At 75.4% G+C, this 27,564-nt stretch overlaps 1 protein-coding gene across 1 annotated transcript in view; it reads left to right on the forward strand.

Moving 5' to 3' along the window:
* Positions 1-739: 739 nt before the first annotated feature.
* Positions 740-27,564, forward strand: part of BLTP2 (bridge-like lipid transfer protein family member 2) — a 30,019-nt gene continuing 3,194 nt past the window's right edge. The window contains exons 1-33 of the mRNA XM_089772089.1: positions 740-884; positions 2,129-2,258; positions 6,469-6,518; positions 6,765-6,927; positions 7,005-7,123; positions 7,515-7,575; positions 8,790-8,982; positions 9,115-9,214; positions 9,519-9,643; positions 9,756-9,823; positions 10,770-10,918; positions 11,211-11,329; positions 11,564-11,727; positions 11,884-12,148; positions 13,760-13,965; positions 14,305-15,352; positions 15,967-16,158; positions 16,557-16,759; positions 16,836-16,954; positions 17,030-17,232; positions 17,389-17,579; positions 17,656-17,755; positions 18,307-18,509; positions 18,782-19,064; positions 20,657-20,814; positions 21,844-22,050; positions 22,269-22,368; positions 22,477-22,659; positions 22,850-22,971; positions 23,040-23,195; positions 24,395-24,516; positions 26,821-27,001; positions 27,402-27,488. Coding sequence (XP_089628215.1) covers positions 826-884; positions 2,129-2,258; positions 6,469-6,518; positions 6,765-6,927; positions 7,005-7,123; positions 7,515-7,575; positions 8,790-8,982; positions 9,115-9,214; positions 9,519-9,643; positions 9,756-9,823; positions 10,770-10,918; positions 11,211-11,329; positions 11,564-11,727; positions 11,884-12,148; positions 13,760-13,965; positions 14,305-15,352; positions 15,967-16,158; positions 16,557-16,759; positions 16,836-16,954; positions 17,030-17,232; positions 17,389-17,579; positions 17,656-17,755; positions 18,307-18,509; positions 18,782-19,064; positions 20,657-20,814; positions 21,844-22,050; positions 22,269-22,368; positions 22,477-22,659; positions 22,850-22,971; positions 23,040-23,195; positions 24,395-24,516; positions 26,821-27,001; positions 27,402-27,488 — 5,829 coding nt within the window. The 5' untranslated portion in view covers positions 740-825. The remainder of the gene's footprint in view (positions 885-2,128; positions 2,259-6,468; positions 6,519-6,764; positions 6,928-7,004; positions 7,124-7,514; positions 7,576-8,789; positions 8,983-9,114; positions 9,215-9,518; positions 9,644-9,755; positions 9,824-10,769; positions 10,919-11,210; positions 11,330-11,563; positions 11,728-11,883; positions 12,149-13,759; positions 13,966-14,304; positions 15,353-15,966; positions 16,159-16,556; positions 16,760-16,835; positions 16,955-17,029; positions 17,233-17,388; positions 17,580-17,655; positions 17,756-18,306; positions 18,510-18,781; positions 19,065-20,656; positions 20,815-21,843; positions 22,051-22,268; positions 22,369-22,476; positions 22,660-22,849; positions 22,972-23,039; positions 23,196-24,394; positions 24,517-26,820; positions 27,002-27,401; positions 27,489-27,564) is intronic.

Consider the following 27,564-nt stretch of genomic DNA (forward strand, 5'->3'; position numbering starts at 1 on the left):
ACCCCTCTGCCCACAGTGCCCCCCCCCGAGCCAACCCCCCCTACCCTCCCAAGCCCCACGGAGCTGACCCCCCCACCCCGAGCAGAACCCATCCTGAGCCGAATCCCCCCCCCCCCCCCCGTGCTCTCCGGAGCTGCCCCCCGGAGCCCGCCGGAGCTGCCCCCCCAAGCTGAAGCCCCCCCCGTGCTCTCCGGAGCTGCCCCCCCCCGAGCCGAACCCCCCCCCCCCGTGCTCTCTGGAGCTGCCCCCGGAGCCCGCCAGAGCTGCCCCCCCCAAGCTGAACCCCCCCCCCCCCAGTGCTCTCCGGAGCTGCCCCCCCAGCTGAACCCCCCCGTGCTCTCCGGAGCTGGCCCCCCCGGAGCCCGCTGGAGCTGCCCCCCCCCGAGCCGAACCCCCCCGTGCTCTCCGGAGCTGCCCCCCCCCCGGAGCCCGCTGGAGCTGGCCCCCCCCGTGCTCTCCGGGAGCTGCCCCCCCCCCCCGAGCCCCCCCGCCCCCCCCCCCCCCCCCCGTGCTCTCCGGAGCCGCCCCCCCCCGCGCCGAAGCCCCCCCCCCCCCCCCGTGCTCTCCGGAGCTGCCCCCCCCCCCCCCGCGCCGAACCCCCCCCGTGCTCTCCGGAGCCGCCCCCCCCCCGCGCCGAGCCCCCCCCCCGTGCTCTCCGGAGCTGTCTCCCCCCCCCCCCGCCCCCCCGCCCGAACCCCCCCCCCCCCCCGTGCTCTCCGGAGCGCCCCCCCCCCCCGCGGGCCCGTCACGCCGCGCAGGCCGCTCCGCCTTCCCTCGGGGTTGCGGCCGCTCGGCCCCGCGGGCTCCGGGCCGGGACAGGCCGCGATGCTGCCGCTGCTCGCCGCGCTGCTCGGCCTGGTGCTGGGGGCGCTGGCGCTGGGCCGGTGAGGGGGGGGGCCGGTTGTGGGGGGAGGGCGGGGGGGGGGGTGGCGCGGGGGGGGTTGTTGCGGGGGGGGGGGGGGGGGGTGGTGGGGGGGGGGCGGGCGGGGGCCGGTTGTCGGGGGAGGGCGGGGGGGTGCGGGGGGGGCCGCGGGGGGGGTTGTTGCGGGGGGGAGGGCAGGGGGCTGGTGCGGGGGGGCCGGTTGTCGGGGGAGGGCGGGGGCTGGCGCGGGGGGGGTTGTTGTGGGGGGAGGGCAGGGGGCTGGTGCGGGGGGGCCGGTTGTGGGGGGAGGGCAGGGGGCTGGTGCGGGGGGGGCCGGTTGTGGGGGGAGGGCGGGGGGGGTTGTTGTGGGGGGAGGGCAGGGGGCTGGTGCGGGGGGGCCGGTTGTCGGGGGAGGGCGGGGGGCTGGCGCGGGGGGGGTTGTTGTGGGGGGAGGGCAGGGGGTGGTGCGGGGGGGGCCGGTTGTGGGGGGAGGGCAGGGGGCTGGTGCTGGGGGGGGCCGGTTGTGGGGGGAGGGCGGGGGGCTGGCGCGGGGAGGGGGTGGGGGGGGGGGTGGGGGCGGGGGGCTGGTGCGGGGGGGGCCGGTTGTGGGGGGGGGGGGAAGGCGGGGGGGTTGTTGCGGGGGAGGGCAGGGGGCTGGCGCGGGGGGGGGTGGTGTGGGGGTAGGGCGGGGGGCTGGTGAGGGGGGGGGGCCGGTTGTGGGGGAAAGGTGGGGGGGTGTTGCGGGGGGAGGGCAGGGGGCTGGTGGGGGGGGGGCCTGTTGCGGGGGGAAGGCGGGGGGCTGGCGCTGGAGGGCCAGTTCTGTGGGGAGGGCAGGGGGCTGGCTCGGGGGTGGGGCAGGCTGGTGAGCAGCGGGCGTGGGGGTGGTTGGGGGGCAGAGGACTGGGAACAGCTGGGGAGGAGTTGCCTGGCGCCCCCCAGCCTGTAACCCCGCTGGGACACTGTCATTTCCGATGGCTGGGGCCCCAAGAAGCAGGCCCCCCAGTCGCAGGGCCCTGGCGTTTCCCCAGAGCTGCACGGGCCAGGACTGTGTGGGGGTGGCTCCGAGCGGGCCCCCGGGAGAGGGACAAACCCCCCCCCAACAGGCACCGCCCCAGGTCGGACGGTGCCGCTCCCGTGGGGTTTGCTCCATGCCCTGTGCCGGGCCCCTCAGGGCTGGCCCGGGGCCGGTGCTGCTGGGCTGGACAGTCCCTGCGGGGCTTCGGGGCTCCCAGCCGGCGGGGCTGAGCGGCTTTGCCTCGCCTGCAGGTGGCTCGTGTGCCGACTGGCCACGACCTGGTGCCGCCAGAGGCTCCGGGCGGAGCTGAAGATCGGTTCCGTCGGCTTCTTCTGGCTCCAGAACATCAGCCTGAAGTTCCAGCAGGAGCAGCAGACCGTGGTGGGCTCTGGTGGCGCTCGGAGGGTCGGGGCTCGGCTCCTCCAGCTGCCAGGAGGGCCCTGCCCTCCCCGCAGACCCGCCGAGCTCTCGGACTCCCCTGCAACGGCTCGTGCAGCCCCGGAGCATGGCCCCACCTGGCTAGTCCCTCGCGCCTACCCCTCTGCTGAACCGAGCCCCTCGCCCCGCCTCTGGCCCTCGCCCCTCGCACCTAGCCCCGCCTCTAGCCCTCGCCCCTCGCGCCTAGCCCTGCCTCTGGCCCTCGCCCCTCGCGCCTAGCCCCGCCACTGGCCCTCGCCCCTCGCGCCTAGCCCCACCTCTGGCCCTCGCCCCTCGCGCCTAGCCCCGCCTCTAGCCCTCGCCCCTCGCGCCTAGCCCCGCCTCTGGCCCTCGCCCCTCGCGCCTAGCCCCGCCTCTGGCCCTCGCCCCTCGCGCCTAGCCCCGCCTCTAGCCCTCGCCCCTCGCGCCTAGCCCCGCCACTGGCCCTCGCCCCTCGCACCTAGCCCTGCCTCTGGCCCTCGCCCCTCGCGCCTAGCCCCGCCTCTAGCCCTCGCCCCTCGCGCCTAGCCCCGCCTCTAGCCCTCGCCCCTCGCGCCTAGCCCTGCCTCTAGCCCTCGCCCCTCGCGCCTAGCCCTGCCTCTGGCCCTCGCCCCTCGCACCTAGCCCCGCCTCTGGCCCTCGCCCCTCGCACCTAGCCCCGCCTCTAGCCCTCGCCCCTCGCGCCTAGCCCTGCCTCTGGCCCTCGCCCCTCGCGCCTAGCCCCGCCTCTAGCCCTCGCCCCTCGCGCCTAGCCCTGCCTCTGGCCCTCGCCCCTCGCACCTAGCCCCGCCACTGGCCCTCGCCCCTCGCACCTAGCCCCGCCTCTGGCCCTCGCCCCTCGCGCCTAGCCCCGCCACTGGCCCTCGCCCCTCGCACCTAGCCCCGCCACTGGCCCTCGCCCCTCGCACCTAGCCCCGCCACTGGCCCTCGCCCCTCGCACCTAGCCCCGCCACTGGCCCTCGCCCCTCGCACCTAGCCCCGCCTCTGGCCCTCGCCCCTCGCGCCTAGCCCCGCCTCTAGCCCTCGCCCCTCGCGCCTAGCCCCACCTCTGGCCCTCGCCCCTCGCGCCTAGCCCCGCCTCTGGCCCTCGCCCCTCGCGCCTAGCCCCACCTCTGGCCCTCGCCCCTCGCACCTAGCCCCGCCACTGGCCCTCGCCCCTCGCACCTAGCCCTGCCTCTGGCCCTCGCCCCTCGCGCCTAGCCCCGCCTCTGGCCCTCGCCCCTCGCGCCTAGCCCCGCCTCTAGCCCTCGCCCCTCGCGCCTAGCCCTGCCTCTGGCCCTCGCCCCTCGCGCCTAGCCCCGCCTCTAGCCCTCGCCCCTCGCGCCTAGCCCCACCTCTGGCCCTCGCCCCTCGCGCCTAGCCCCGCCTCTGGCCCTCGCCCCTCGCGCCTAGCCCCACCTCTGGCCCTCGCCCCTCGCACCTAGCCCCGCCTCTAGCCCTCGCCCCTCGCGCCTAGCCCTGCCTCTGGCCCTCGCCCCTCGCGCCTAGCCCCGCCACTGGCCCTCGCCCCTCGCGCCTAGCCCCACCTCTGGCCCTCGCCCCTCACACCTAGCCCCGCCTCTAGCCCTCGCCCCTCGCGCCTAGCCCTGCCTCTGGCCCTCGCCCCTCGCGCCTAGCCCCGCCACTGGCCCTCGCCCCTCGCGCCTAGCCCCACCTCTGGCCCTCGCCCCTCGCGCCTAGCCCTGCCTCTAGCCCTCGCCCCTCGCGCCTAGCCCTGCCTCTGGCCCTCGCCCCTCGCGCCTAGCCCCGCCACTGGCCCTCGCCCCTCGCGCCTAGCCCCACCTCTGGCCCTCGCCCCTCGCGCCTAGCCCTGCCTCTGGCCCTCGCCCCTCGCGCCTAGCCCCGCCACTGGCCCTCGCGCCTAGCCCCACCTCTGGCCCTCGCCCCTCGCGCCTAGCCCCGCCACGGGCCCTCGCGCCTAGCCCCGCCTCTGGCCCTCGCCCCTCGCGCCTACCCCCGCCTCTGGCCCTCGCCCCTCCCGCCTAGCCCCGCCTCTAGCCCTCGCCCCTCACGCCTAGCCCCGCCTCTGGCCCTCGCCCCTCGCAACTAGCCCCGCCTCTAGCCCTCGCCCCTCGCGCCTAGCCCCACCTCTGGCCCTCGCCCCTCGCAACTAGCCCCGCCACTGGCCCTCGCCCCTCGCGCCTAGCCCCGCCTCTGGCCCTCGCCCCTCGCGCCTAGCCCCGCCTCTGGCCCTCGCCCCTCGCAACTAGCCCCGCCACTGGCCCTCGCCCCTCGCGCCTAGCCCCGCCACTGGCCCTCGCCCCTCGCGCCTAGCCTCACCTCTGGCCCTCGCCCCCCGCGCCTAGCCCCGCCACTGGCCCTCGCCCCTCACACCTAGCCCCGCCTCTAGCCCTCGCCCCTCGTGCCTAGCCCTGCCTCTGGCCCTCGCCCCTCGCGCCTAGCCCCGCCACTGGCCCTCGCCCCTCACACCTAGCCCTGCCTCTGGCCCTCGCCCCTCGCACCTAGCCCCGCCACTGGCCCTCGCCCCTCGCGCCTAGCCCCACCTCTGGCCCTCGCCCCCCGCGCCTAGCCCCGCCACTGGCCCTCGCCCCTCGCGCCTAGCCCCACCTCTGGCCCTCGCCCCTCGCGCCTAGCCCCGCCTCTAGCCCTCGCCCCTCGCGCCTAGCCCCGCCTCTAGCCCTCGCCCCTCGCACCTAGCCCCGCCTCTAGCCCTCGCCCCTCGCGCCTAGCCCCGCCTCTGGCCCTCGCCCCTCGCGCCTAGCCCCGCCACTGGCCCTCGCCCCTCGCGCCTAGCCCCACCTCTGGCCCTCGCCCCTCGCGCCTAGCCCCGCCTCTAGCCCTCGCCCCTCGCGCCTAGCCCCGCCTCTGGCCCTCGCCCCTCGCGCCTAGCCCCGCCTCTAGCCCTCGCCCCTCGCGCCTAGCCCCGCCTCTGGCCCTCGCGCCTAGCCCCGCCTCTGGCCCTCGCCCCTCGCGCCTAGCCCCGCCTCTGGCCCTCGCCCCTCGCGCCTAGCCCCGCCTCTAGCCCTCGCCCCTCGCGCCTAGCCCCGCCTCTAGCCCTCGCCCCTCGCGCCTAGCCCCGCCTCTGGCCCTCGCCCCTCGCGCCTAGCCCCGCCTCTAGCCCTCGCCCCTCGCGCCTAGCCCCGCCTCTGGCCCTCGCCCCTCGCGCCTAGCCCCGCCTCTGGCCCCCGCCCCTCGCGCCTAGCCCCGCCACTGGCCCTCGCCCCTCGCGCCTAGCCCCGCCTCTGGCCCTCGCCCCTCATGCTTAGCCCCGCCACTGGCCCTCGCCCCTCGCGCCTAGCCCCGCCTCTGGCCCTCGCCCCTCGCCCCGCCTCTAGCCCTCGCCCCTCGCGCCTAGCCCCGCCTCTGGCCCTCGCCCCTCGTGCCTAGCCCCGCCACTGGCCCTCGCCCCTCGCACCTAGCCCCGCCTCTGGCCCTCGCCCCTCGCGCCTAGTCCCGCCTCTGGCCCTCGCCCCTCGCGCCTAGCCCCGCCTCTGGCCCTCGCCCCTCGCGCCTAGCCCCGCCTCTGGCCCTCGCCCCTCGCGCCTAGCCCCGCCTCTAGCCCTCGCCCCTCACGCCTAGCCCCGCCTCTAGCCCTCGCCCCTCGCGCCTAGCCCCGCCTCTAGCCCTCGCCCCTCGCGCCTAGCCCCGCCTCTGGCCCTCGCCCCTCGCGCCTAGCCCCGCCTCTGGCCCTCGCCCCTCGCGCCTAGCCCCGCCTCTGGCCCTCGCCCCTCGCGCCTAGCCCCGCCTCTGGCCCTCGCCCCTCGCGCCTAGCCCCGCCTCTGGCCCTCGCCCCTCGCGCCTAGCCCCGCCTCTGGCCCTCGCCCCTCGCGCCTAGCCCCGCCTCTGGCCCTCGCCCCTCGCGCCTAGCCCCGCCTCTGGCCCTCGCCCCTCGCGCCTAGCCCCGCCTCTGGCCCTCGCCCCTCGCTCCTAGCCCCGCCTCTGGCCCTTGCCCCTCGCCCCTAGCCCTGCCTCTGGCCCTCGCCCCTCGCGCCTAGCCCCGCCTCTAGCCCTCGCCCCTTGCGCCTAGCCCCGCCTCTAGCCCTCGCCCCTCGCGCCTAGCCCCGCCTCTGGCCCTCGCCCCTCATGCTTAGCCCCGCCTCTAGCCCTCGCCCCCCGCGCCTAGCCCCGCCTCTGGCCCTCGCCCCTCATGCTTAGCCCCACCGCTAGTAGGGGTGGACTCTAGCTCCGCTGACCTCCTTTTGTCCCCTTGCAGGAGATTGACAGCGTCTGGCTCTCCAGTAAGCTCTTGAGCCATGAGCTGCCGTAAGTACCCGCCCTGGCTCCTTCCTGTGCCTGGAGGGGCTCCCCTGGCCAGGATCTCCTGGCCTGTGGAGTTTAGCCTGCTGTGGCAGGGCCGGTCCCCCTGCCGTAAGGAGAGACCCGCTGTCCCTGGGCACCGGCGTGTCCTGCCCAGCCTCCCCTGGCCGTGCAGGGGCCGGCCACATGGGCCCCGAGCTGGTGTCGGGCAGGGCCCTTGCAGAGCGGCAGTAATGCTGTTCTTCTGTGCAGACGTTACCTTGCGCTGTGCTTTGGCGAGGTGCGGGTCCGTGTGGATCTCCAGAAGACACCGGGGGCAGGGCCCACCCCCCCTGGGGCCACCGCGGAGGGCAGCAGAGTGGAGAGTGGGGGGCACTTGTCCATGAAGCCCTCCCTGCTGAGAGTCCTGAGTCAGGTGAGTCTGTGGGCTGGATGGAAGGAGGAGGGCGGGCGGGGGGCAGATGCTTCTCACTGTGGCCCTCTTGCTTGCAGATCTTCTCAGTCCACGTCGAGTCCGTCAACATCATGGTTCTGCACGTGGCTGCCTCCGAGTCCCTGTGGCACACCCAGGTCACCAGGACGCGCCTGCTGGTGGCCAGCGACGGGAAGCGGTAACTCCCGCTGGCTCTCCCGCGCGGGACCAAGGCTGGGTACCTGCTTTGTGCTGGCCCTGTAGGGCTGGGCTGGGCGCCTGCTTTCCACAGGCGCTGGCCCGATCCCCCACCCCCCACGGGCTGCACAGATCCTGAGCTTCCGCCCCTCCTTAGTCAGCAGGTCGCTGGAGGGCGCGCCAGGAGCCTGGCACCCTCACCTCTTCTGCCAGGGACTGGGACCATCCAGCCCTGGGCAGCCTCCTCCTGTATGGCCCAGTTGTAGGGAGACGCTCTGCATGGGAGCAGGGGCTGGAGCACAGATCCCAGGTTGGAAGGACCCGGCTGGGGGGCTGCAGGCCCCTCTGTGTCTGGCAGGTCTGCTCTGAGCTTCCTTCTGCTCTCCCCATAGCCTGGACTGCGAGGTGAGCCTGGCCCAGGTGAACAGCAAGGTGCTGAAGAGCAGCCAGCTGGTGAGTATCCAGGCAGGGCGCCCGCTCTTAGGGAGCTCATGCTGCCCAGTGCCTGAGCCTGGCATGGCGTGCTGCCGGGCGGCACAGAGGGAATCACGGGTCTGGCACTCCAGCCCCGGGGGGCCCGCTGCAGGCAGAGCACATTCCAGGCCAGCCCCGGGGAGCCCGCCACGGGCTGGGCGCACTCCAGGCCAGCCCCGGGGGGCCCGCCACGGGCTGGGCGCACTCCAGGCCAGCCCCGGGGAGCCCGCCACGGGCTGGGCGCACTCCAGGCCAGCCCCGGGGGGCCCGCCACGGGCTAGGCGCACTCCAGGCCAGCCCCGGGGGGCCCGCCACGGGCTGGGCGCACTCCAGGCCAGCCCCGGGGGGCCCGCCACGGGCTGGGCGCACTCCAGGCCAGCCCCGGGGGGCCCGCCACGGGCTAGGCGCACTCCAGGCCAGCCCCGGGGGGCCCGCCACGGGCTGGGCGCACTCCAGGCCAGCCCCGGGGAGCCCGCCACGGGTAGAGCGCATTCCAGGCCAGCCCCGGGGGGCCCGCCACGGGCTGGGCGCACTCCAGGCCAGCCCCGGGGGGCCCGCCACGGGCTGGGCGCACTCCAGGCCAGCCCCGGGGAGCCCGCCACGGGCTGGGCGCACTCCAGGCCAGCCCCGGGGGGCCCGCCACGGGCTGGGCGCACTCCAGGCCAGCCCCGGGGGGCCCGCCACGGGCTGGGCGCACTCCAGGCCAGCCCCGGGGGGCCCGCCACGGGCTGGGCGCGCTCCAGGCCAGCCCCGGGGGGCCCGCCACGGGCTGGGCGCGCTCCAGGCCAGCCCCGGGGGGCCCGCCACGGGCTGGGCGCGCTCCAGGCCAGCCCCGGGGGGCCCGCCACGGGCTGGGCGCACTCCAGGCCAGCCCCGGGGGGCCCGCCACGGGCTGGGCGCACTCCAGGCCAGCCAGAGCAGCCCCTGTCAGCAGAGCGTGGCCCGGGCATGACGCAGACAGGGCCACTCCAGCCTGCCCGCCCCCCGTTTTCTCGGTTACCCGGTTAAACGTAGGGTTTGACTTCCCCGCCCTGGAGCCCAGCGAGCGACACTGGTGGCCTCGGGCCGTAGGGTCCTGCTCTCTGCATGGGTGGCCAGTTGGCACGTACAGGGAGTGACGAGAAGTCGCCCCGTCATCTGCGGGCTGCCTCCCTGTGACCGCGCGGCCTTTCCTCGGCCCCTGTGCCCCGCAGGATGACACATGCCTGGCAGAGCTGGCGCTGGCGCTCACCTGCTCCATGGAAGCCAGCGTGAGCCAAGGGCGGCTGGTGGGCGTCAGCCTGGGCGTGTGGACCCTGCACGGCGAGCTGCACGAGGGGCTGTTCTGCAGCGAGCTGCTGCGCCAGGCAGCCAGCGGCGTGAGGCGGAGAAGCGCAGGAGACTCAGGTCAGCCAGCCACCAGGCCTGGGGGTGCCCCGGGACCCTGGGCCCTGAGAGCGCGGCGGGCTGTGCGGGCCTGGGTCCCGGCCAGGCCGTGGGTGGGGTGAGATTCTGAGCAGGTCTGTCCCTTGCTCCCAGGCCTCGGGAAGGCCCTGCCGGCTCGGCAGCTTGTCCCCAGCAAGCTGAAGGTGGAGCTGGAGAACACCAGCGTGGTGCTGTCCGTGAACAGCCAGCAGAGGTAACGGGGGGCGGGAGGGAGGCCTGGCCCGGCCCCGCTGCGGGCCCTAATGCCCAGCCCAGCTGCCTTGCTACCCCTCCCCCCCACGCTCTCCTGCCACCCCTTGGCTGGGCGTTCCCGCCCCGAGGGCCTGCAGCCAGCAGGCTGGGCAGCCCCGGGGGAGGCAGAGATGCGGGGGCAGGATGAGCTTGGCCTGGGCGTCCCTTGGCTGTGGGGGAATGCTCTGCTAGGCCGAGCGGGCGGGGGCAGGGGCTGGAGCCACGGCTCCTGGGGCTTGGTCCAGCTCCGGTTCTTGTGGGTCCAGGCACCTCACATGGAGCCTGAAGCTGCTGCGGTTCCTGTACCAGCGAGATGAGGAGCAACTCCCCCTGCGGAGCTTCACGGCCACCTCCGACCTGGGCCAGATGAGCTCCGAGCTGCTGCTGGAAGGCGAGTGGGGGGCGGGGGCCCAGGGCGGCACCGGGGGGCTGCGCTGCGGGGGGCCGGGGAGGGGGAGGGGAGCGATCTGACTTGGTGATGACCTGCCGCCCCTTCCCCCCAGACGGCCTGCTGCTGTCCCAGACCCGCCAGCGCATCGTGTGCCTCAGCTCCCTGAAAGCCAGCGTGCAGGTGAGCGCGGCCCAGCGGCTGTGTCCTGGCGCCCGGCCCCCCGCCCTGGCCCCCCGGCTCCTGGCCCTGCCCCCCCCGTCCCCCGGCCCTGCCCCCCCCGGCCCTGCGCCCCTGGCCCTGCCTCCCCCGGCCCCCGGCCCTGCCGCCCCTGGCCCTGCCCCCCCCAGCCCCCGGCCCTGCCCCCCCAGCCCGGCCCCCCCCAGCCCCTGGCCCTGCCCCCCCAGCCCCCGGCCCTGGCGCCCCCAGCCCCCGGCCCTGCCCCCCCGGCCCTGGCGCCCCCGGCCCTGCGCCCCCAGCCCCTGGCCCTGCACCCCCTGGCCCTGGCGCCCCCAGCCCCCGGCCCGGCCCCCCCGGCCCTGGCGCCCCCAGCCCCCGGCCCTGGCGCCCCCGGCCCTGCGCCCCCAGCCCCCGGCCCTGGCGCCCCCAGCCCCCGGCCCTGCGCCCCCAGCCCCCGGCCCTGGCGCCCCCAGCCCCCGGCCCTGCCCCCCCAGCCCCCGGCCCTGGCGCCCCCAGCGCCCGGCCCTGCCGCCCCCAGGCCCCGGCCCCGGCGCCCCCAGCCCCCGGCGCCCCCAGCCCCCAGCCCCCGGCCATCCCGCCCCCAACCCTCGGCCCTGCCTTCCCCAGTCCCCTGCCCTGCCGTCCCCGGCCATCCCGCCCCCAACCCTCGGCCCTGCCTCCCCCAGTCCCCTGCCCTGCTGCCCCCAGCCCCCGGCCATCCCGCCCCCAGCCCCCGGCCCTGCTGCCCCCAGCCCTCAGCCATGGCACCCCCAGCCTCCGGCCATGCCACCCCCAGTCCCCAGCCATGGCACCCCCAGCCATGTGGCCCCCTCAGCCCCTCACCATGCGCTCCCCAGCCGTGCTGCCTCCAGCCATGCCGCTCAATGGTGCTGGCTGGGCCTGCTGCCGGGCCAGGATCTTGCTCACGCCTCCCGGGTCCTGCCTCTAGGTCACGGCCATAGACCTGTCTGCCGCGGTGCTGCTCAACACCTGCATCGTGCACTACCGCCACCAGGAGTTCTCCCACTGGTTCACCAGGCTGGCCCAGGAGTGCTGGGGCCCCGGGGCGCCGGCCCCCCTCCAGAGCCACAGGGCAAGGTACGTGTGGGCTGGCTGGTGCCCGCCGGTTCTGCCCCGTGTGGGGAGAGCGGTGCGGCGGGGCCCTGCCTGGCGGCTGGCTCGGGGCAGGCCTGCTCCAGAGGAAGCAGGAAATGGGGGTGTGGCTGAGGGACTCCCCTTGCTGCGCCCCATGGCCGGCGGTGAGCTGGAAGCCTACAGGCGGGCCCCGGAGGTCTGTGTGTGGCGACCCCTGACTCCCGCTCAGCGTGCGCGGGCCCTGCGGCCAGGCTGTGCTCCTGGCTCATGCCTGGCCCGCCTCGCCCTCTGGCAGGAGCTACCCCCAGATCCTGGCTCCCATCATCCTCTCTGCCTCCCTGTCCAACGTCAGCCTCTCGGTGCAGCTGGGGGACACGCCGCCCTTCGCTCTGGGCTTCTCTGCCGTCTCTGCAGGTAGGAGCCTGTGGCCAGTGGCCTGGGCTGCTCTGCCTTGGCTCGGGACCCCAGCTCTCTGGGGACGCGGGTGGGGGCCCTGCAGCCTGGCTGGGCACGCCTCGGCGGCCGTCCCCTGCTGCCCGGCTCTAGGGCAGGCTTGTCCCCTGGGGCAAGGGGAATGCTCAGCCCTGTGCCCCTGAGTGGTAGCAACTGGGTCCCCCGCCGTGCTCCCCTCCTGCTCTGTGCCTGCAGACTACCAGCACCTGCGCCCCCAGAGCGTGCACCAGCGGGCAGTGCTGATCATCGACCATCTGTGCTGGCGCGTGGGCACCGACTCGCACATCCAGAGGGCCCCGCACCCGCCCAGCATGCACGTGTGGGGAGAGGCCCTGATCCTGGACTCCTTCAGCCTGCAGGTGAGGGGCTGAGCAGGGCAGCAAGCCTGGGCCTGGCTCCATGGTGAAGCAGCGGGGGGGCATTGCCTTCCCCAGACCCTGCGCGGGGCCGTGGGGCTGGGTTTGGGGCAGGGCATGAGGAGCTGCCAGCCAGTGACTGGGTTGTGCCCCCCACAGGGCAGCTACAACCAGCCCCTGGGCACGTCCAGCGCCCAGGCGGACACGCTCTTCCTGGACTGCACCATCCAGGGGCTGCAGGTGGAATCGTCGGATACCTGCACCCAGTGCCTCTCCAGGGTGCTGACCCTGCTGCACCCCGGGGCCAGCCAGGCGGAGCCCCCAGCTGAGCCGGCCGCCTCCCCGGCAGAGTCCATGGGCCTGCTCTGGAAGGTCGACCTGAAAGTGGAGGATGTGAACCTGTTCAGGCTGTCCAGCCTCGTGGGTGAGTGACGGGGGGGCTGCAGGGGAGGGGGCAGTGCCAGGGCATGGGCAGCCGTGCCACAGGACCCGCAGTGCCAGCCGGAGGGAGGCAGGAGGCCTCTGTAGGCATTTGGCTTTCTCCCGAAGGGCAACCCGCCTTTCCTCCTTAGAGACCCGGAAACAGCTGCTGGCTCTCGGTTTCCTGCCCGCCCACGCTGCCTGCCTACCCACCCACGCTGCCCGCCCACGCCGCCCGCCTGTCCACGCTGCCCGCCCACGCCGCCCGCCTGTCCATGCTGCCTGCCCACGTTGCCTGCCCAACCACGCTTCCCGCCCACGCCGCCCGCCTGTCCACGCTGCCCGCCCACGCTGCCTGCCTACCCACGCTTCCCGCCCACGCCGCCCGCCTGCCCACGCTGCCTGCCCACACTTCCCGCCCACGCCGCCCGCCTGCCCACGCTGCCTGCCCACACTTCCCGCCCACGCCGCCCGCCTGCCCACGCTGCCTGCCCACGCCGCCTGCCCACGCCGCCCGCCTGCCCACGCTGCCTGCCCACGCTTCCCGCCCACGCTGCCTGCCTGCCCACGCTTCCCGCCCACGCTGCCTGCCTGCCCACGCTGCCTGCCCACGCTTCCCGCCCACGCCGCCCGCCTGCCCACGCTGCCTGCCCACGCTTCCCGCCCACGCTGCCTGCCTGCCCACGCTGCCTGCCTACCCACGCTTCCCGCCCATGCCACCTGCCTGTCCACACTGCCTGCCCACGCTTCCCACCCACGCCGCCCGCCTGTCCACACTGCCTGCCCAAGCTTCCCACCCACGCCGCCCGCCTGTCCACACTGCCTACCCACGCTGCCCGCCCACGCTGCCTGCCCGCCCACGCTGCCTGCCCGCCCACGCTGCCTGCCCACCCACGCTGCCTGCCTGCCCACGCTGCCTGCCCACGCTTCCCGCCCACGCCGCCCGCCTGCCCACGCTGCCTGCCCACGCTTCCCGCCCACGCTGCCTGCCTGCCCACGCTGCCTGCCTACCCACGCTTCCCGCCCACGCCACCTGCCTGTCCACACTGCCTGCCCACGCTTCCCACCCACGCCGCCCGCCTGTCCACACTGCCTGCCCACGCTTCCCACCCACGCTTCCCGCCCACGCTGCCCGCCCACGCCGCCCGCCTGCCCACGCTGCCTGCCTGCCCACGCTGCCTGCCTACCCACGCTGCCCGCCCACACCGCCCGCCTGCCCACGCTTCCCGCCCGGCCACACTGCCCATCTCTGCCTGCCCATGCTGCCTTTCTGCCCACGCTGCCTGCCCCCGCCCGCCCATGCTGCCTGCCCACCCACACTGCCCACCCTCCCACACTGCCTGCTCCTGCTGCTTGCCCCTGACCATCCACACTGCCCACCCCTGCCTGCACACTCCTGCCCCCAGCTGCCCACCATCCATCACAGGGGCTCCTGGCTCTCAGCAGCCCCCGCTCCCTTGCCTCCTGGGTGCCACCAGCCCTTTGCTGCAGGGGAAGGTCTCTGTGTGCTCTCCTGGGTGTCAGCAGCCGCTGGTTCTCCCTGCGCGAGCTCGTGCTGGCGGGTGCCAGGGCTGGGCCGTGTGCTGCCCCGCAGGTGACGCCCCGTCTCTGCCAGGTGCCTCGGCGGTGCGGCTGGACACACTGACTGCCCTGGGCAGTGCCGAGAGCTGCACGGTCAGCGTCCAGGGCCTGGCGCTGGCCTTGGTGAAGAGCATTTCTGAGAAGATGCAGCCCTGCTGCAAAGCCCCCGCCATCCGCAGCCCTCTCGTCAGCCTCTCCATGCTCTGCCTCACCTACCACAGCAGCATCCACTCCCTGGAGGTAGGGCTGGGCCCGGCGTGCGGGCCAGGCGGAACACGTGCCTGGGGCCTATCCAAGAGCACCTGACTCGGGGAGGGTCAGCCCAGGCCGTCCCCCCACGGCACACCCTGCCCTGTGGCCAGAGGCCTCTGCTGCAGCCCTCCGCAGGGGCACTGGAAGGGGGATTCAGGGCAGGCTGGCAATGCAGTGGGGGAGCTCGCTCGGCCCCGGCCCCCGCTGGGTCTGGCCTGGCTTGGCTCCTGGCTGGCTCAGGCCTAGCCCCAGGCACTTGGCCGCCAGGGCGGGCTGAGGGCTGCTGGGAGAGCAGAGATCCAGGTGCTTGCCCCTTCTGTACCCTAGGTCCAGTGTGGCGAGGGCCTGACCGTGCTGTGGAGCCCACCCGACCACATGTACCTGTACGAGCACGTCCTGACCACGCTCCAGTGCCGGGACCTGCTGCTGGGCACCCTGGGCCGAAGGGGCGCCCCCTCCCTGCCCCCGGAGCAGCAGGATCAGGCGCCCGCAAAGAGAGTCTTTAACCTGACGCTGGAGCTGAGCTCAGCCAAGGTCACGGCCTTCGTCTCGGAGTCCAACTACATCAGCCTGGCGGTGGAGCGGGCCTCGGTGAGCCGGCACGGCGGCGCCCTCCACGCCTACTGCCCCGAGCTGGCCGCCGGCCTGGACGGCCACAGCATCTTCAGCCTCAAGGAGGTGGAGGTGCAGCTGGTGCCGGAGCTGGAGGAGATGATCCTGCACCGCAGCCCCTTCCCCTCCCTGCGCACCCTGCGCAACCGCGTGTGGGCCTTCTCCTGCGCCAGCGCGGCCGTGGAGCTGCCCTACCAGTACGACGTCTCCCGCGCGCTGGACGAGGCCGTGGGCGTGCAGAAGTGGCTGAGAGGCCTGCACCGCCGGGGCCGCCCCCCCAGCCCGGCCCTGCCCCCTGACCTCCTGCTCAAGGTGCAGCGCTTTTCCTGGGTCTTCCTGGACGACGTCTTCGAGGTGAAACTGCGGGACAACTACGAGCTGCTGAAGGACGAGGGCAAGGAGAGCGCCAAGCGGCTGCAGCTGCTGGACGCCAAGGTGGCGGCGCTGCGCAAGCAGCACGGCGAGCTGCTGCCCGCCCGCAAGATCGAGGAGCTGTACGCCTCGCTGGAGAGGAAGAACATCGAGATCTACATCCAGCGCTCCCGGCGCCTCTACGCCAACACGCCCATGCGCAGGGCCCTGCTCACCTGGACCCTCTCCGGCCTGGAGCTGGCGGCCCTGGCCGACGAGTCCTTCCACGGGCAGGAGCGCGTCCTGGAGCAGCTGAGGGACCTGGACAGCGCCAGCCCCTTCCCGCCCGAGGGGCTGGCCCTGGTCACCCAGTGGTGCCGCATGCTGAAGGGCAGCGTCCAGACCTTCTTGGGTGAGTGCGCCTGGGGCGGCCCTCGGCACGTGCGGCGTCACTGGGGCTTCCAAAGCGGAGCAGCCCTGCTGTAGCCTGGACGCCCCCCCAGTACGCGCTTAGCAGGCTGCCTGGCAGCCAGGCCAGTCCTGCTTGCATGGGGTCCGGGCCCTGCCGCTCTGCATTTCCAGTGTCTTGGGAGCCAGGGGCCAGGCAGCCCGGCTCAGGGCTCGTGCTGGGACTGGACCCCCAGGCGATGAGGAGCTGGTTTTTAAAGCCGCTCCCCTCGCGGACCAGCCCCCGCCTGGCCCCCCGCGCTGCCCCAGAGGCAGCAGTGCGGAGCGACGGGGAGCACACGGGCTGCCGGCCCCGCCCCCGGGGACCAGCGACTGGTCGACTCAGCGATTCGAATTCACGAGGCTCCGCGACTGCAGGTGGCTGCTAATTAACAGCGCAGGCTCCCTGTCGGCGCGATGTCCCCGGGCCGTGGGCGGGCGGAGCACTGGGGTTCCCCGCCGCAGGGCCCCTCCTGATCCAGCGGGGGGCACTTCCCTGGAGGCCTGGCCTGCCCCCGACCGCAGGGCTGGGCGAGTGCAGGCTGCCCCGGTCAGCGCGGCCTCCGGCTCTCCCCGCAGTGCGCATCCGGGACTACCCCCGCTACCTGTTTGAGATCCGGGACTGGCGGCTCTCGGGCCGGCTGGTCGGGACGGAGCAGAGCGGCCAGGCCTGCTCCCGCCGGCGCCAGCTGCTGAAGCTCGGGGCACCGTGGGGGGACACGGCCGTGGACAGGAACATGCCTCCCTTGAAGTTCTACCACGACTTCCACTGTAAGTGGGCTCGGGGGGCCTCGATGCTACCAGTGGGCCCAGGCCTACGGGGCACAGAGAACCATGGCCTGTGGGAGCCCTGAGCCTGCCGGCGGCGTGACGCTGGGGGCGGACAGGGCCCTGCTGCCGGGCCATGTGCATGGGGTAGGTTTCCTTCTGGCCAGGCCGGGCTGCTTGGGGGTTGCGGGATGATCGTGTGGGTCCTGCCCATTTACCCCTGGCGCCCTGGACCAGGCTTTAGGCTCCAGGAGCCAGGGGGCAGGTGCTGCCCTCCTTGGGCGGTGGGGGTGAAGCCGGCTTGTTCTCGTGCAGTGGAGTGGGGGGGTGGGAGACGGGCCCTGGGGCCAGCCTGTGTCTGGGGCAGCAGGCAGCTGTCCTGAGCCACTGTCTGTCCCCAGCGGAGATCCTGCAGTGCACCATCGTGTGGGGGCCCTGCTGGGACCCGGCCTGGACCCTGATTGGCCAGTGCGTGGATCTCCTCACCAAGGCCTCGGAGGACCCCAGCCCGCCCCTGCCCTGGTGGGACAAAAGCCGCCTGCTGCTGCACGGGGACTGGCACCTGGACATCGAGCAGGCCAACCTGCACCAGCTGGCCGCCGAGGTGAGCCGTGAGGGCTGGCCCCGAGAGCCTGCCCAGGGCCGCCGTGTGCTGCTCTCACCCCACCTGCCCCCCACAGGACCCCTACAACACCACGGAGAACATGCACTGGGAGTGGAGCCACCTGGCCTTCCACTGGAGACCCGGCCAGTTCGTCTTCAAGGGCGACCTGGACGTCAACGTCCGCACGGCCTCCAAGTGAGTGTCGGTGGGGGCGGAGGGCGGGGGGCGGGGGCGGAGCCTGCCAGCGACCCACCCCTGCTCCCTGCGCAGGTACGACGACTGCTGCTTCCTGCACCTGCCCGAGCTGTGCATGACCCTGGACCTGCAGTGGCTCTGCCACGGGAACCCCCAGGACCACCACGGCGTGGTGCTGCGCGCCCCCAGCTTCGTGGGGCAGCACCATGACTCCTACCGGGCCTTCCGCTCCGAGAACCTCAACCTCTCCATCCGCATGGACCTGGCCCGCCCGGGGGGTGAGTGAGGCCTGCGGGGCCCGGCCTTGCCCGGAGCTGGGGGGCTGTTCATTGGGGAGACCCCTGCCCTGGCCACGCACTCGGGGCTGAGCCGTGGCGGGGTGGCGGGGTGGCCGGAGGAGCCCGGGGCCCAGTGCTGACGTGTGTTGCTCTCAGAGCTCTCGCAGCCCCGGATCCTGCTCTACAGCAGCACCCTGAGGTGGATGCAGAACTTCTGGGCCACCTGGACCAGCGTGACGCGCCCCATCTGCCGCGGGAAGCTCTTCCACAACATGAAGCCCGGCAAGAAGAAGCTAGGGCAGCACTACAAGCAGCTGTCCTACACGGCGCTCTTCCCCCAGCTGCAGGTGAGCGGGGCTGGGCCTCCCCCGGCGCCCTGCGGCCCGGGGGGCGGCCTCTCAGCGCCCGTGTCTGTGCCCCCAGGTGCATTACTGGGCCTCCTTTGCCCAGCAGCGCGGGGTCCAGCTGGAGTGCGGCCAGGGGCACGTGTTCACGCGTGGGACGCAGCGCCTCATCCCCCAAGGTGAGGCAGGGGCGGGGCGGGGCTCACGGTGAGGGGCGGGGCAGGGGCGGGGCTCATGGTGAGGGGCGGGGTAGGGGGCGGGGCACACGGTGAGGGGCGGGGCACACGGTGAGGGGCAGGGGCGGGGCTCACGGTGAGGGACAGGGCTCACGGTGAGGGGTGGGGCAGGGGCGGGGCACACGGTGAGGGGCGGGGCACACGGTGAGGGGCAGGGGCGGGGCTCACGGTGAGGGGCGGGGCACACGGTGAGGGGCGGGGCGGGGCTCACGGTGAGGGGCGGGGCACACGGTGAGGGACAGGGCTCACGGTGAGGGGTGGGGCAGGGGCGGGGCACGGTGAGGGACAGGGCTCACGGTGAGGGGCGGGGCAGGGGCGGGGCACACGGTGAGGGGCGGGGCAGGGGCGGGGCTCACGGTGAGGGACAGGGCTCACGGTGAGGGGTGGGGCAGGGGCGGGGCACACGGTGAGGGGCGGGGCAGGAGCGGGGCTCACGGTGAGGGGCGGGGCAGGGGCGGGGCAGGTCCCTGGCTCACTAACCTGCCCCTCCCCAGCTGGCACGGTGATGCGGCGGCTCATCTCGGAGTGGAGCGTCACGCAGATGGGGAGCGACCTGGGCTCCGTCACGGTGCACCTCATGGCCTCGCCCTGCGAGGAGAGCGCCGACCACCGGCTGGACGCGCGGGTGAAGAAGACCCACCTGCTGAGCCTGTCCTCCCTCACCTACCAGCGGCACAGCAACCGCACGGCCGAAGAGGTGCCGCCGGCTCACGGGGGAGGGGCACCGTGGCCTAGCCTGGCGCAGCGGCACGAGCCTTCGGCGGGGGGCCCTGGGGCGGGGCGGGGCGGGGCGCTGGGCCACAGGCCGCAGTCTTGGCAGCCTTGGGTGCGGCTGCTGCCCCTCTCCGATGGCAGCCCAGGCTCCCAGAGGGGCCGTGGCCGGGGTTGGGTGCCCACGGCCCGCAGGGCTGGGCTGGGGGTGGGAGCCGGGGGCTGCTCTGCCCCGTGTCTGACCTGGCTTGGTCGCAGGAGCTGAGCATGCGGGACGGGGCCGACGCCTTCCACACGCACCAGCTGCACCTGGTGGACCTGCGGGCGTCCTGGACCACCACCAACCGGGACATCGCCTTCGGCCTCTACGACGGCTACAAGAAGGCGGCCGTGCTCAAGCGCAACCTGTCCACCGAGGCGCTGAAAGGGCTCAAGCTCGACACCCAGCTGCAAGCCAAGAAGCTGAAACGGCGCCCGCTGTCCGCTGCCCTTCCCCCGCAGAGACGGACGGGCACTGCCAGCGAGCGGGGCCCCTCGGGGGGTGAGTGCCCAGCCGCCGGGTCCCTGCCCCACATTGGACAGCTCCTTCGCCTGTCCCCCCGGTGCCCGGCCCCCTTCCCGACTCCCCGCCGCCCGTCGGCTCCCCAGGGCCTCCCCCGGTGCCCAGCCCCCATCCCGACTCCCCGCCGCCCGTCGGCTCCCCAGGGCCTCCCCCCCGGTGCCCGGCCCCCTTCCCGACTCCCCGCCGCCCGTCGGCTCCCCAGGGCCTCCCCCCCGGTGCCCGGCCCCCATCCCGACTCCCCGCCGCCCGTCGGCTCCCCAGGGCCTCCCCCCGGTGCCCGGCCCCCATCCCGACTCCCCGCCGCCCGTCGGCTCCCCAGGGCCTCCCCCGGTGCCCGGCCCCCATCCCGACTCCCCGCCGCCCGTCGGCTCCCCAGGGCCTCCCCCCGGTGCCCGGCCCCCATCCCGACTCCCCGCCGCCCGTCGGCTCCCCAGGGCCTCCCCCCGGTGCCCGGCCCCCTTCCCGACTCCCCGCCGCCCGTCGGCTCCCCAGGGCCTCCCCCCCGGTGCCCGGCCCCCATCCCGACTCCCCGCCGCCCGTCGGCTCCCCAGGGCCTCCCCCCGGTGCCCGGCCCCCTTCCCGACTCCCCGCCGCCCGTCGGCTCCCCAGGGCCTCCCCCCGGTGCCCGGCCCCCTTCCCGACTCCCCGCCGCCCGTCGGCTCCCCAGGGCCTCCCCCCCGGTGCCCGGCCCCCATCCCGACTCCCCGCCGCCCGTCGGCTCCCCAGGGCCTCCCCCCGGTGCCCGGCCCCCTTCCCGACTCCCCGCCGCCCGTCGGCTCCCCAGGGCCTCCCCCCCGGTGCCCGGCCCCCTTCCCGACTCCCCGCCGCCCGTCGGCTCCCCAGGGCCTCCCCCCGGTGCCCGGCCCCCATCCCGACTCCCCGCCGCCCGGCCCCCATCCCGACTCCCCGCCGCCCGTCGGCTCCCCAGGGCCTCCCCCCCGGTGCCCGGCCCCCATCCCGACTCCCCGCCGCCCGTCGGCTCCCCAGGGCCTCCCCCCGGTGCCCGGCCCCCATCCCGACTCCCCGCCGCCTGTCGGCTCCCCAGGGCCTCCCCCCGGTGCCCGGCCCCCATCCCGACTCCCCGCCGCCCGTCGGCTCCCCAGGGCCTCCCCCCCGGTGCCCGGCCCCCATCCCGACTCCCCGCCGACTCCCCAGGGCCTCCCCCCCCGCCCGGCCCCCATCCCGACTCCCCGCCGCCCGTCGGCTCCCCAGGGCCTCCCCCCCGGTGCCCGGCCCCCATCCCGACTCCCCGCCGCCCGTCGGCTCCCCAGGGCCTCCCCCCCGGTGCCCGGCCCCCATCCCGACTCCCCGCCGCCCGTCGGCTCCCCAGGGCCTCCCCCCCGCCCGGCCCCCTTCCCGACTCCCTGCCGCCCGTCGGCTCCCCAGGGCCTCCCCCGGTGCCCGGCCCCCATCCCCTGACTCCTCACCGCCCGTGGGCTCCCCAGGGCCTCCCCCGGTGCCGCCCCCCCCATCCCCTTACTCCCCTGCCCCCTGTTGGCTCCCCCCTGTGGTGCCTGGCCCCCCCATCCCCGCCCTGACTCTCTCCGCCCTCCCCCACCTATGCTCCCTAGGGGCCTACATGCTGCAGAAACTCATTGAGGAGACAGATAAGTTCGTGGTCTTCACGGAGGAGGAGTCGGGGGCCAGCGAGCAGCTGTGCGGGATCGCCGCCTGCCAGACCGACGACATCTTCACCCGCAACTGCCTCCTCGAGCTGGTCAACTGCCAGGTGCCCCCTGCAGCGCCTCCTGCCCCCGCCCCCTGCTGGGCGAGGCCAGGAACTCGCCCCTCAGCGCCCCCTGCTGGGAGAGGCCAGGAACTCGCCCCTCAGCGCCCCCTGCTGGGAGAGGTCAGGAACTCGCCCCTCAGCGCCCCCTGCTGGGCGAGGCCAGGAACTCGCCCCTCAGCGCCCCCTGCTGGGCGAGGCCAGGAACTCGCCCCTCAGCGCCCCCTGCTGGGAGAGGCCAGGAACTCGCCCCTCAGCGCCCCCTGCTGGGAGAGACCAGGAACTCGCCCCTCAGCGCCCCCTGCTGGGAGAGACCAGGAACTCGCCCCTCAGCGCCCCCTGCTGGGAGAGGCCAGGAACTCGCCCCTCAGCGCCCCCTGCTGGGAGAGGCCAGGAACTCGCCCCTCAGCGCCCCCTGCTGGGAGAGGCCAGGAACTCGCCCCTCAGCGCCCCCTGCTGGGAGAGACCAGGAACTCGCCCCTCAGCGCCCCCTGCTGGGAGAGACCAGGAACTCGCCCCTCAGCGCCCCCTGCTGGGCGAGGCCAGGAACTCGCCCCTCAGCGCCCCCTGCTGGGAGAGGCCAGGAACTCGCCCCTCAGCGCCCCCTGCTGGGAGAGGCCAGGAACTCGCCCCTCAGCGCCCCCTGCTGGGAGAGGCCAGGAACTCGCCCCTCAGCGCCCCCTGCTGGGAGAGGCCAGGAACTCGCCCCTCAGCGCCCCCTGCTGGGAGAGGCCAGGAACTCGCCTCTCAGCGCCCCCTGCTGGGAGAGGCCAGGAATTCGCCCCTCAGCACCCCCCCTGCGAGAGGCCAGGTGCTTGCTCCACAGCCCCCTCCTGCCCCACTCCCCACAGTGCCCCTTGTGGGGAGAGGCCAGGGAGTCGCCCCACAGCACCCCCTGCTGGGCACAGTGGTCACTGAGCTGTGTCTTTCCCTGGCCATGCCACTGGGGCAGATGCTGCAGGCCCTCCTTGCTCTGGTTTGTCTCCCGGCTTGGGAGCTGGCAGGGTCTCTGAGGGGCCTGTCCTCCCGCAGATGGTGCTGCGGGGTGCAGAAACGGAGGGCTGCGTGATTGTGTCGGCTGCCAAGGCCCAGCTCCTGCAGTGCCAGCACCACCCCGCCTGGTACGGAGACTGCCTGAAGCAGAAGACCTCGTGGACCTGCCTGCTGGACGGCATGCAGTACTTCGCCACCACTGAGAGCAGCCCCACCGAGCGGGAGGACGGCCAGCTGTGGCTGGAGGTGAGGCGCTCCGCTGGGGTGGGGGCAGGGCTCTCCAGTGCCACGTGGGGGGCTGTATCGGCCACGGCCCGAGAGGCAGCCCTGGGGCCTCTTAAAGCCACAGCCGGGCAGGTTCCCAGAGCCAGCAGCTGGGGGAGAGGCTGCCAGGCCAGCCCCCGGGACACGCCCTCCAGCCTGCTGGCTCTGGGGCGTCACCAGCCTCCTCCCTCCTGCGCCAGGTGAAGAACATCGAGGAGCATCGGCAGAGGAGCCTGGACTCGGTGCAGGAGCTGATGGAGAGCGGGCAGGCCGTGGGCGGCATGGTCAGCACCACCACAGGTCAGCACGGCGAGCCGGCTCGTGTGGACGCGGGGGGTTCCCCACCCCAGAGCCTCCCCCCACAGGCTGCCTGCGGCCTGGCCCTGACAGCCGCCCGTTTGCCCCCAGACTGGAACCACCCCTCGGAAGCCCAGCAGCCCCAGCAGGTGCAGAGGGTCATCTCCCGCTGCAGCTGCCGCATGTACTACATCAGCTACAGCCACGACATCGACCCCGAGCTGGCCACGCAGATCAAGCCCCCCGAGGCCCCCGCCCAGGCGGAGAAGGAGGACCTGCTGAAGAAACAGGAGGGTGCGGGCCAGCGCTGGGCGCGGTCTCTGCGGGCGGCTCTGCCCTGCACGCGCAGGGAGGGGCCCGGCTCGGGGCCTGCTCCGGCGAAGCCCAGCTCAGAGGCAGAGCAGCGGGTTTGTCGGCGCCCGCGGGGGCCAGTCAGGCTCCCCTTGGCCTGCCCCGCCCCACCCTGCCTCTCGTCTCTCCCCAGGAGCTGTCGACACTTTCACACTGATCCACCACGACCTGGAGATCTCCACCAACCCGGCGCAGTACGCCATGATCCTGGACATCGTCAACAACCTGCTGCTGCACGTGGAGCCCAAGCGCAAGGTAGCGGGGGCCCGGGGGGCGCACTGGCACCCCCCCGCCACCCCTCACCCGCCCGTCTCTGCCCGCAGGAGCACAGCGAGAAGAAGCAGAGGGTGCGCTTCCAGCTGGAGATCTCCAGCAACCCCGAGGAGCAGCGCAGCAGCATCCTGCACCTGCAGGAGGCCGTGCGGCAGCACGTGGCCCGCATCCGCCAGCTGGAGAAGCAGATGTACTCCGTGGTGAAGGTGCGGGCGGGCGGGGCTCTGTTTGAGCCAGGTGGGGGCAGGTCGGGGGGCTCTGGGGGGGTCTGCTCGGGCTGCGTGGGGGGGGGCTCTGCTCCGGCCAGACTGCGGTGGGCTCCAGGGGCGGCTCTGTTGGAGGCTGGGTGGTGGGGGGCTCTGCTCTGGGGGGCTCTGCTAGGGCTGGGCGGGGGCGGCCTCCGGGGGGGGGCTCTGCTAGGGCCGGGCGGGGGCGGCTCCGGGGGGGGGGCTCTGGGGGGGGGGGGGCTCTGGGGCCAGGCGGGGGCAGGCTCCGGGGGGGGGGGGCTCAGGCCGGGGGGGGGGCTCTGGCCGGGGGGGGGGCAGGGGGGGGGGGGGGGCTCTGCTCGGGCCGGGGGGGGGGGGGCCCCGGGGGGCGGGGGCGGCCTGGGGGGGGGGGGCTCTGCTCGGGCCGGGCGGGGGCAGGCTCCGGGGGGGGCTCTGCTCAGGCCGGGGGGGGGGGGGGGCCCGGGGGGGGGGGCTCTGCTCGGGCCGGGGGGGGGGGGGGCGGACTCCGGGGGGGGGGGGGCTCTGCTCGGGCCGGGGGGGGGCGGGGGGGCGGGGGCAGGGGGGGGGGGGCTCTGCTCGGGGGGGGGGGGGGGCCGGGCGGGGGCAGGCTCCGGGGGGGGCTCTGCTCGGGCCGGGGGGGGCGGACTCCGGGGGGGGGGGCTCTGCTCGGGCCGGGGGGGGGCGGACTCCGGGGGGGGGGCTCTGCTCGGGCCGGGGGGGGGGGCGGGGCCGGGCGGGGGCAGGCTCCGGGGGGGGCTCTGCTCGGGCCGGGGGGGGGGGGGGGGGGGGCGGGGGGGGGCGGACTCCGGGGGGGCTCTGCTCGGGCCGGGGGGGGCGGACTCCGGGGGGGGCTCTGCTCGGGCCGGGGGGGGGGGCGGGGCCGGGCGGGGGCAGGCTCCGGGGGGGGGGCTCTGCTCGGGCCGGGGGGGGCGGAGGGGGGGGGGGCTCTGCTCGGGCCGGGCGGGGGCAGGCTCCGGGGGGGGGCGGAGGCTCCGGGGGGGGGGGCTCTGCTCGGGCCGGGCGGGGGCAGGCTCCGGGGGGGGCTCTGCTCGGGCCGGGCGGGGGCAGGCTCCGGGGGGGGCGGCTCTGCTCGGGCCGGGGGGGGCAGGGGGGGGGGGGCAGGCTCCGGGGGGGGCTCTGCTCGGGCCGGGGGGGGCTGACGGGTGCCGGCGCTCCAGTCTCTGCAGGACGACAGCAAGAACAAGAACCTGCTGGAGCTGAACCAGAAGCTGCAGCTCCAGCTGAGCCGGGAGAAGGCGGATCTGCAGCTGGAGAGCGAAGAGCTGAACATCCTCATCAGGTAGCAGCCCCTGCGGAGCAGGGAGGGGCTGGCCCGAGCCACGAGCCCCATTCCCCAGCCCCATTCCCCAGCCCCATTCCCCATCCCCCAGAGCCCCGGCCCCGAGCCCCATTCCCCATTCCCCAGAGCCCCGGCCCCGAGCCCCATTCCCCATTCCCCAGAGCCCCGGCCCTGAGCCCCATTCCCCATTCCCCAGAGCCCCGGCCCTGAGCCCCATTCCCCATCCCCCAGAGCCCCGGCCCCGAGCCCCATTCCCCATCCCCCAGAGCCCCGGCCCCGAGCCCCATTCCCCATCCCCCAGAGCCCCGGCCCTGAGCCCCATTCCCCATCCCCCAGAGCCCCGGCCCCGAGCCCCATTCCCCATCCCCCAGAGCCCCGGCCCCGAGCCCCATTCCCCATCCCCCAGAGCCCTGGCCCCGAGCCCCATTCCCCAGAGCCCCGGCCCCGAGCCCCATTCCCCATCCCCCAGAGCCCTGGCCCCGAGCCCCATCCCCCAGAGCCCCGGCCCCGAGCCCCATTCCCCATCCCCCAGAGCCCCGGCCCCGAGCCCCATCCCCCAGAGCCCCGGCCCCGAGCCCCATCCCCCAGAGCCCCGGCCCCGAGCCCCATTCCCCAGAGCCCCGGCCCCGAGCCCCATTCCCCAGAGACCCGGCCCCGAGCCCCATTCCCCAGAGCCCTGGCCCCATTCCCCATCCCCCAGAGCCCCGGCCCCGAGCCCCATTCCCCATCCCCCAGAGCCCCGAGCCCCATTCCCCATCCCCCAGAGCCCGAGCCCCATTCCCCATCCCCCAGAGCCCTGGCCCCGAGCCCCATTCCCCAGAGCCCCGGCCCCGAGCCCCATTCCCCATCCCCCAGAGCCCCGGCCCCGAGCCCCATTCCCCATCCCCCAGAGCCCCGGCCCCGAGCCCCATCCCCCAGAGCCCCGGCCCCGAGCCCCATTCCCCAGAGCCCCGGCCCCGAGCCCCATTCCCCAGAGACCCGGCCCCGAGCCCCATTCCCCAGAGCCCCGGCCCCGAGCCCCATTCCCCATCCCCCAGAACCCCGGCCCCGAGCCCCATTCCCCATCCCCCAGAGACCCGGCCCCGAGCCCCATTCCCCAGAGCCCTGGCCCCATTCCCCATCCCCCAGAGCCCCGGCCCCGAGCCCCATTCCCCATCCCCCAGAGCCCCGGCCCCGAGCCCCATTCCCCAGCCCCCAGAGCCCCGGCCCCGAGCCCCATTCCCCAGTCCCCATCCCCTGAGCCCCATTCCCCAGCCCCCAGAGCCCCGAGCCCCCCAGAGCCCCGGCCCCGAGCCCCATCCCCCAGAGCCCCGGCCCCGAGCCCCATCCCCCAGAGCCCCGGCCCCGAGCCCCATCCCCCAGAGCCCCGGCCCCGAGCCCCATTCCCCATCCCCCAGAGACCCGGCCCCGAGCCCCATTCCCCAGAGCCCCGGCCCCGAGCCCCATTCCCCAGAGCCCCGGCCCCGAGCCCCATCCCCCAGAGCCCCGGCCCCGAGCCCCATTCCCCATCCCCCAGAGACCCGGCCCCGAGCCCCATTCCCCAGAGCTCCGGCCCCATTCCCCATCCCCCAGAGCCCCGGCCCCGAGCCCCATTCCCCAGCCCCCAGAGCCCCGGCCCCGAGCCCCATCCCCCAGTCCCCATCCCCCCGAGCCCCATTCCCCAGCCCCCAGAGCCCCGAGCCCCATTCCCATCCCCCAGAGCCCCGGCCCCGAGCCCCATTCCCCAGAGCCCCGGCCCCGAGCCCCATCCCCCAGAGCCCCGGCCCCGAGCCCCATTCCCCAGAGCTCCGGCCCCATTCCCCATCCCCCAGAGCCCCGGCCCCGAGCCCCATTCCCCAGCCCCCAGAGCCCCGGCCCTGAGCCCCATTCCCCAGTCCCCATCCCCCCGAGCCCCATTCCCCAGCCCCCAGAGCCCCGGCCCCGAGCCCCATTCCCATCCCCCAGAGCCCCGGCCCTGAGCCCCATTCCCCAGCCCCCAGAGCCCCGGCCCCGAGCCCCATTCCCATCCCCCAGAGCCCCGGCCCTGAGCCCCATTCCCCAGCCCCCAGAGCCCCGGCCCCGAGCCCCATTCCCATCCCCCAGAGCCCCGGCCCTGAGCCCCATTCCCCAGCCCCCAGAGCCCCGGCCCCGAGCCCCATTCCCATCCCCCAGAGCCCCGGCCCCGAGCCCCATTCCCCAGAGCCCCGGCCCCGAGCCCCATTCCCCATCCCCCAGAGCCCCGGCCCCGAACCCCATTCCCCGGAGCCACAGCGCCCAGCTCTGCTTCCGGGCCGGCTCTCACGGCTCCCTCGCCCACTCGGGCAGGTGCTTCAAAGATTTCCAGCTGCAGCGGGCCAACAAGATGGAGCTGCGCAAGCCGCCGGAGGACGTCAGCGTGGCCCGGCGCACCGAGTTCTACTTTGCCCAGGCGCGCTGGCGCCTCACCGAGGAGGACGGGCAGCTGGGCATCGCGGAGCTGGAGCTGCAGCGCTTCCTCTACAGCAAGGTACCGGCCGGGACCAGGTGCCTGCCTGGGGGGCACAGGGGCTCCCCTGTGGGAAGGAGAGGTGGGAGGAACCGCCCCCCGCTCCCTTCCCCTGCTCTTGCTCTGCCCCCGCCCCACGTCTCCCCTCACCCTGCCCCCGCCTCCCTCCTACCCCCCTGCTCTGCTCTCCGCCCACCTCTCCCCTCAGCCGAGGTGCCTGGGTTGGCACCAGGGGTCCGCCCTGCACTCAGTGGCAGCAGCGGACATGAAGCAGGGTGACGTGGCCAGGACAGCAAAGCCGGGACGCCCTGCTCCGTGTCCCCTGCTGCGTGTCCCCTGCTGCGTGTCCCCTGCTGCGTGTCCCCTGCTATGTGCGGCCCCGGCCCCTGCGCGGCTCCCTCGCCTGATGGCTCTTCTGCAGGTGAACAAGTCGGACGACACGGCCGAGCACCTCCTGGAGCTGGGCTGGGTGACAATGAACAACCTGCTGCCCAACGCCATCTACAAGGTAGGTGCCAGCCCTGCCCGGGCAGAACCCGACGCGCTGGGCCTGCGGCTGCCTCCGCCCACCTCTGCCTCCCGTG

This window comes from Pelodiscus sinensis, chromosome 21, assembly GCF_052426305.1.
Source record: "Pelodiscus sinensis isolate ZL-2025 chromosome 21, ASM5242630v1, whole genome shotgun sequence".
NCBI lineage: Eukaryota > Metazoa > Chordata > Testudines > Trionychidae > Pelodiscus > Pelodiscus sinensis.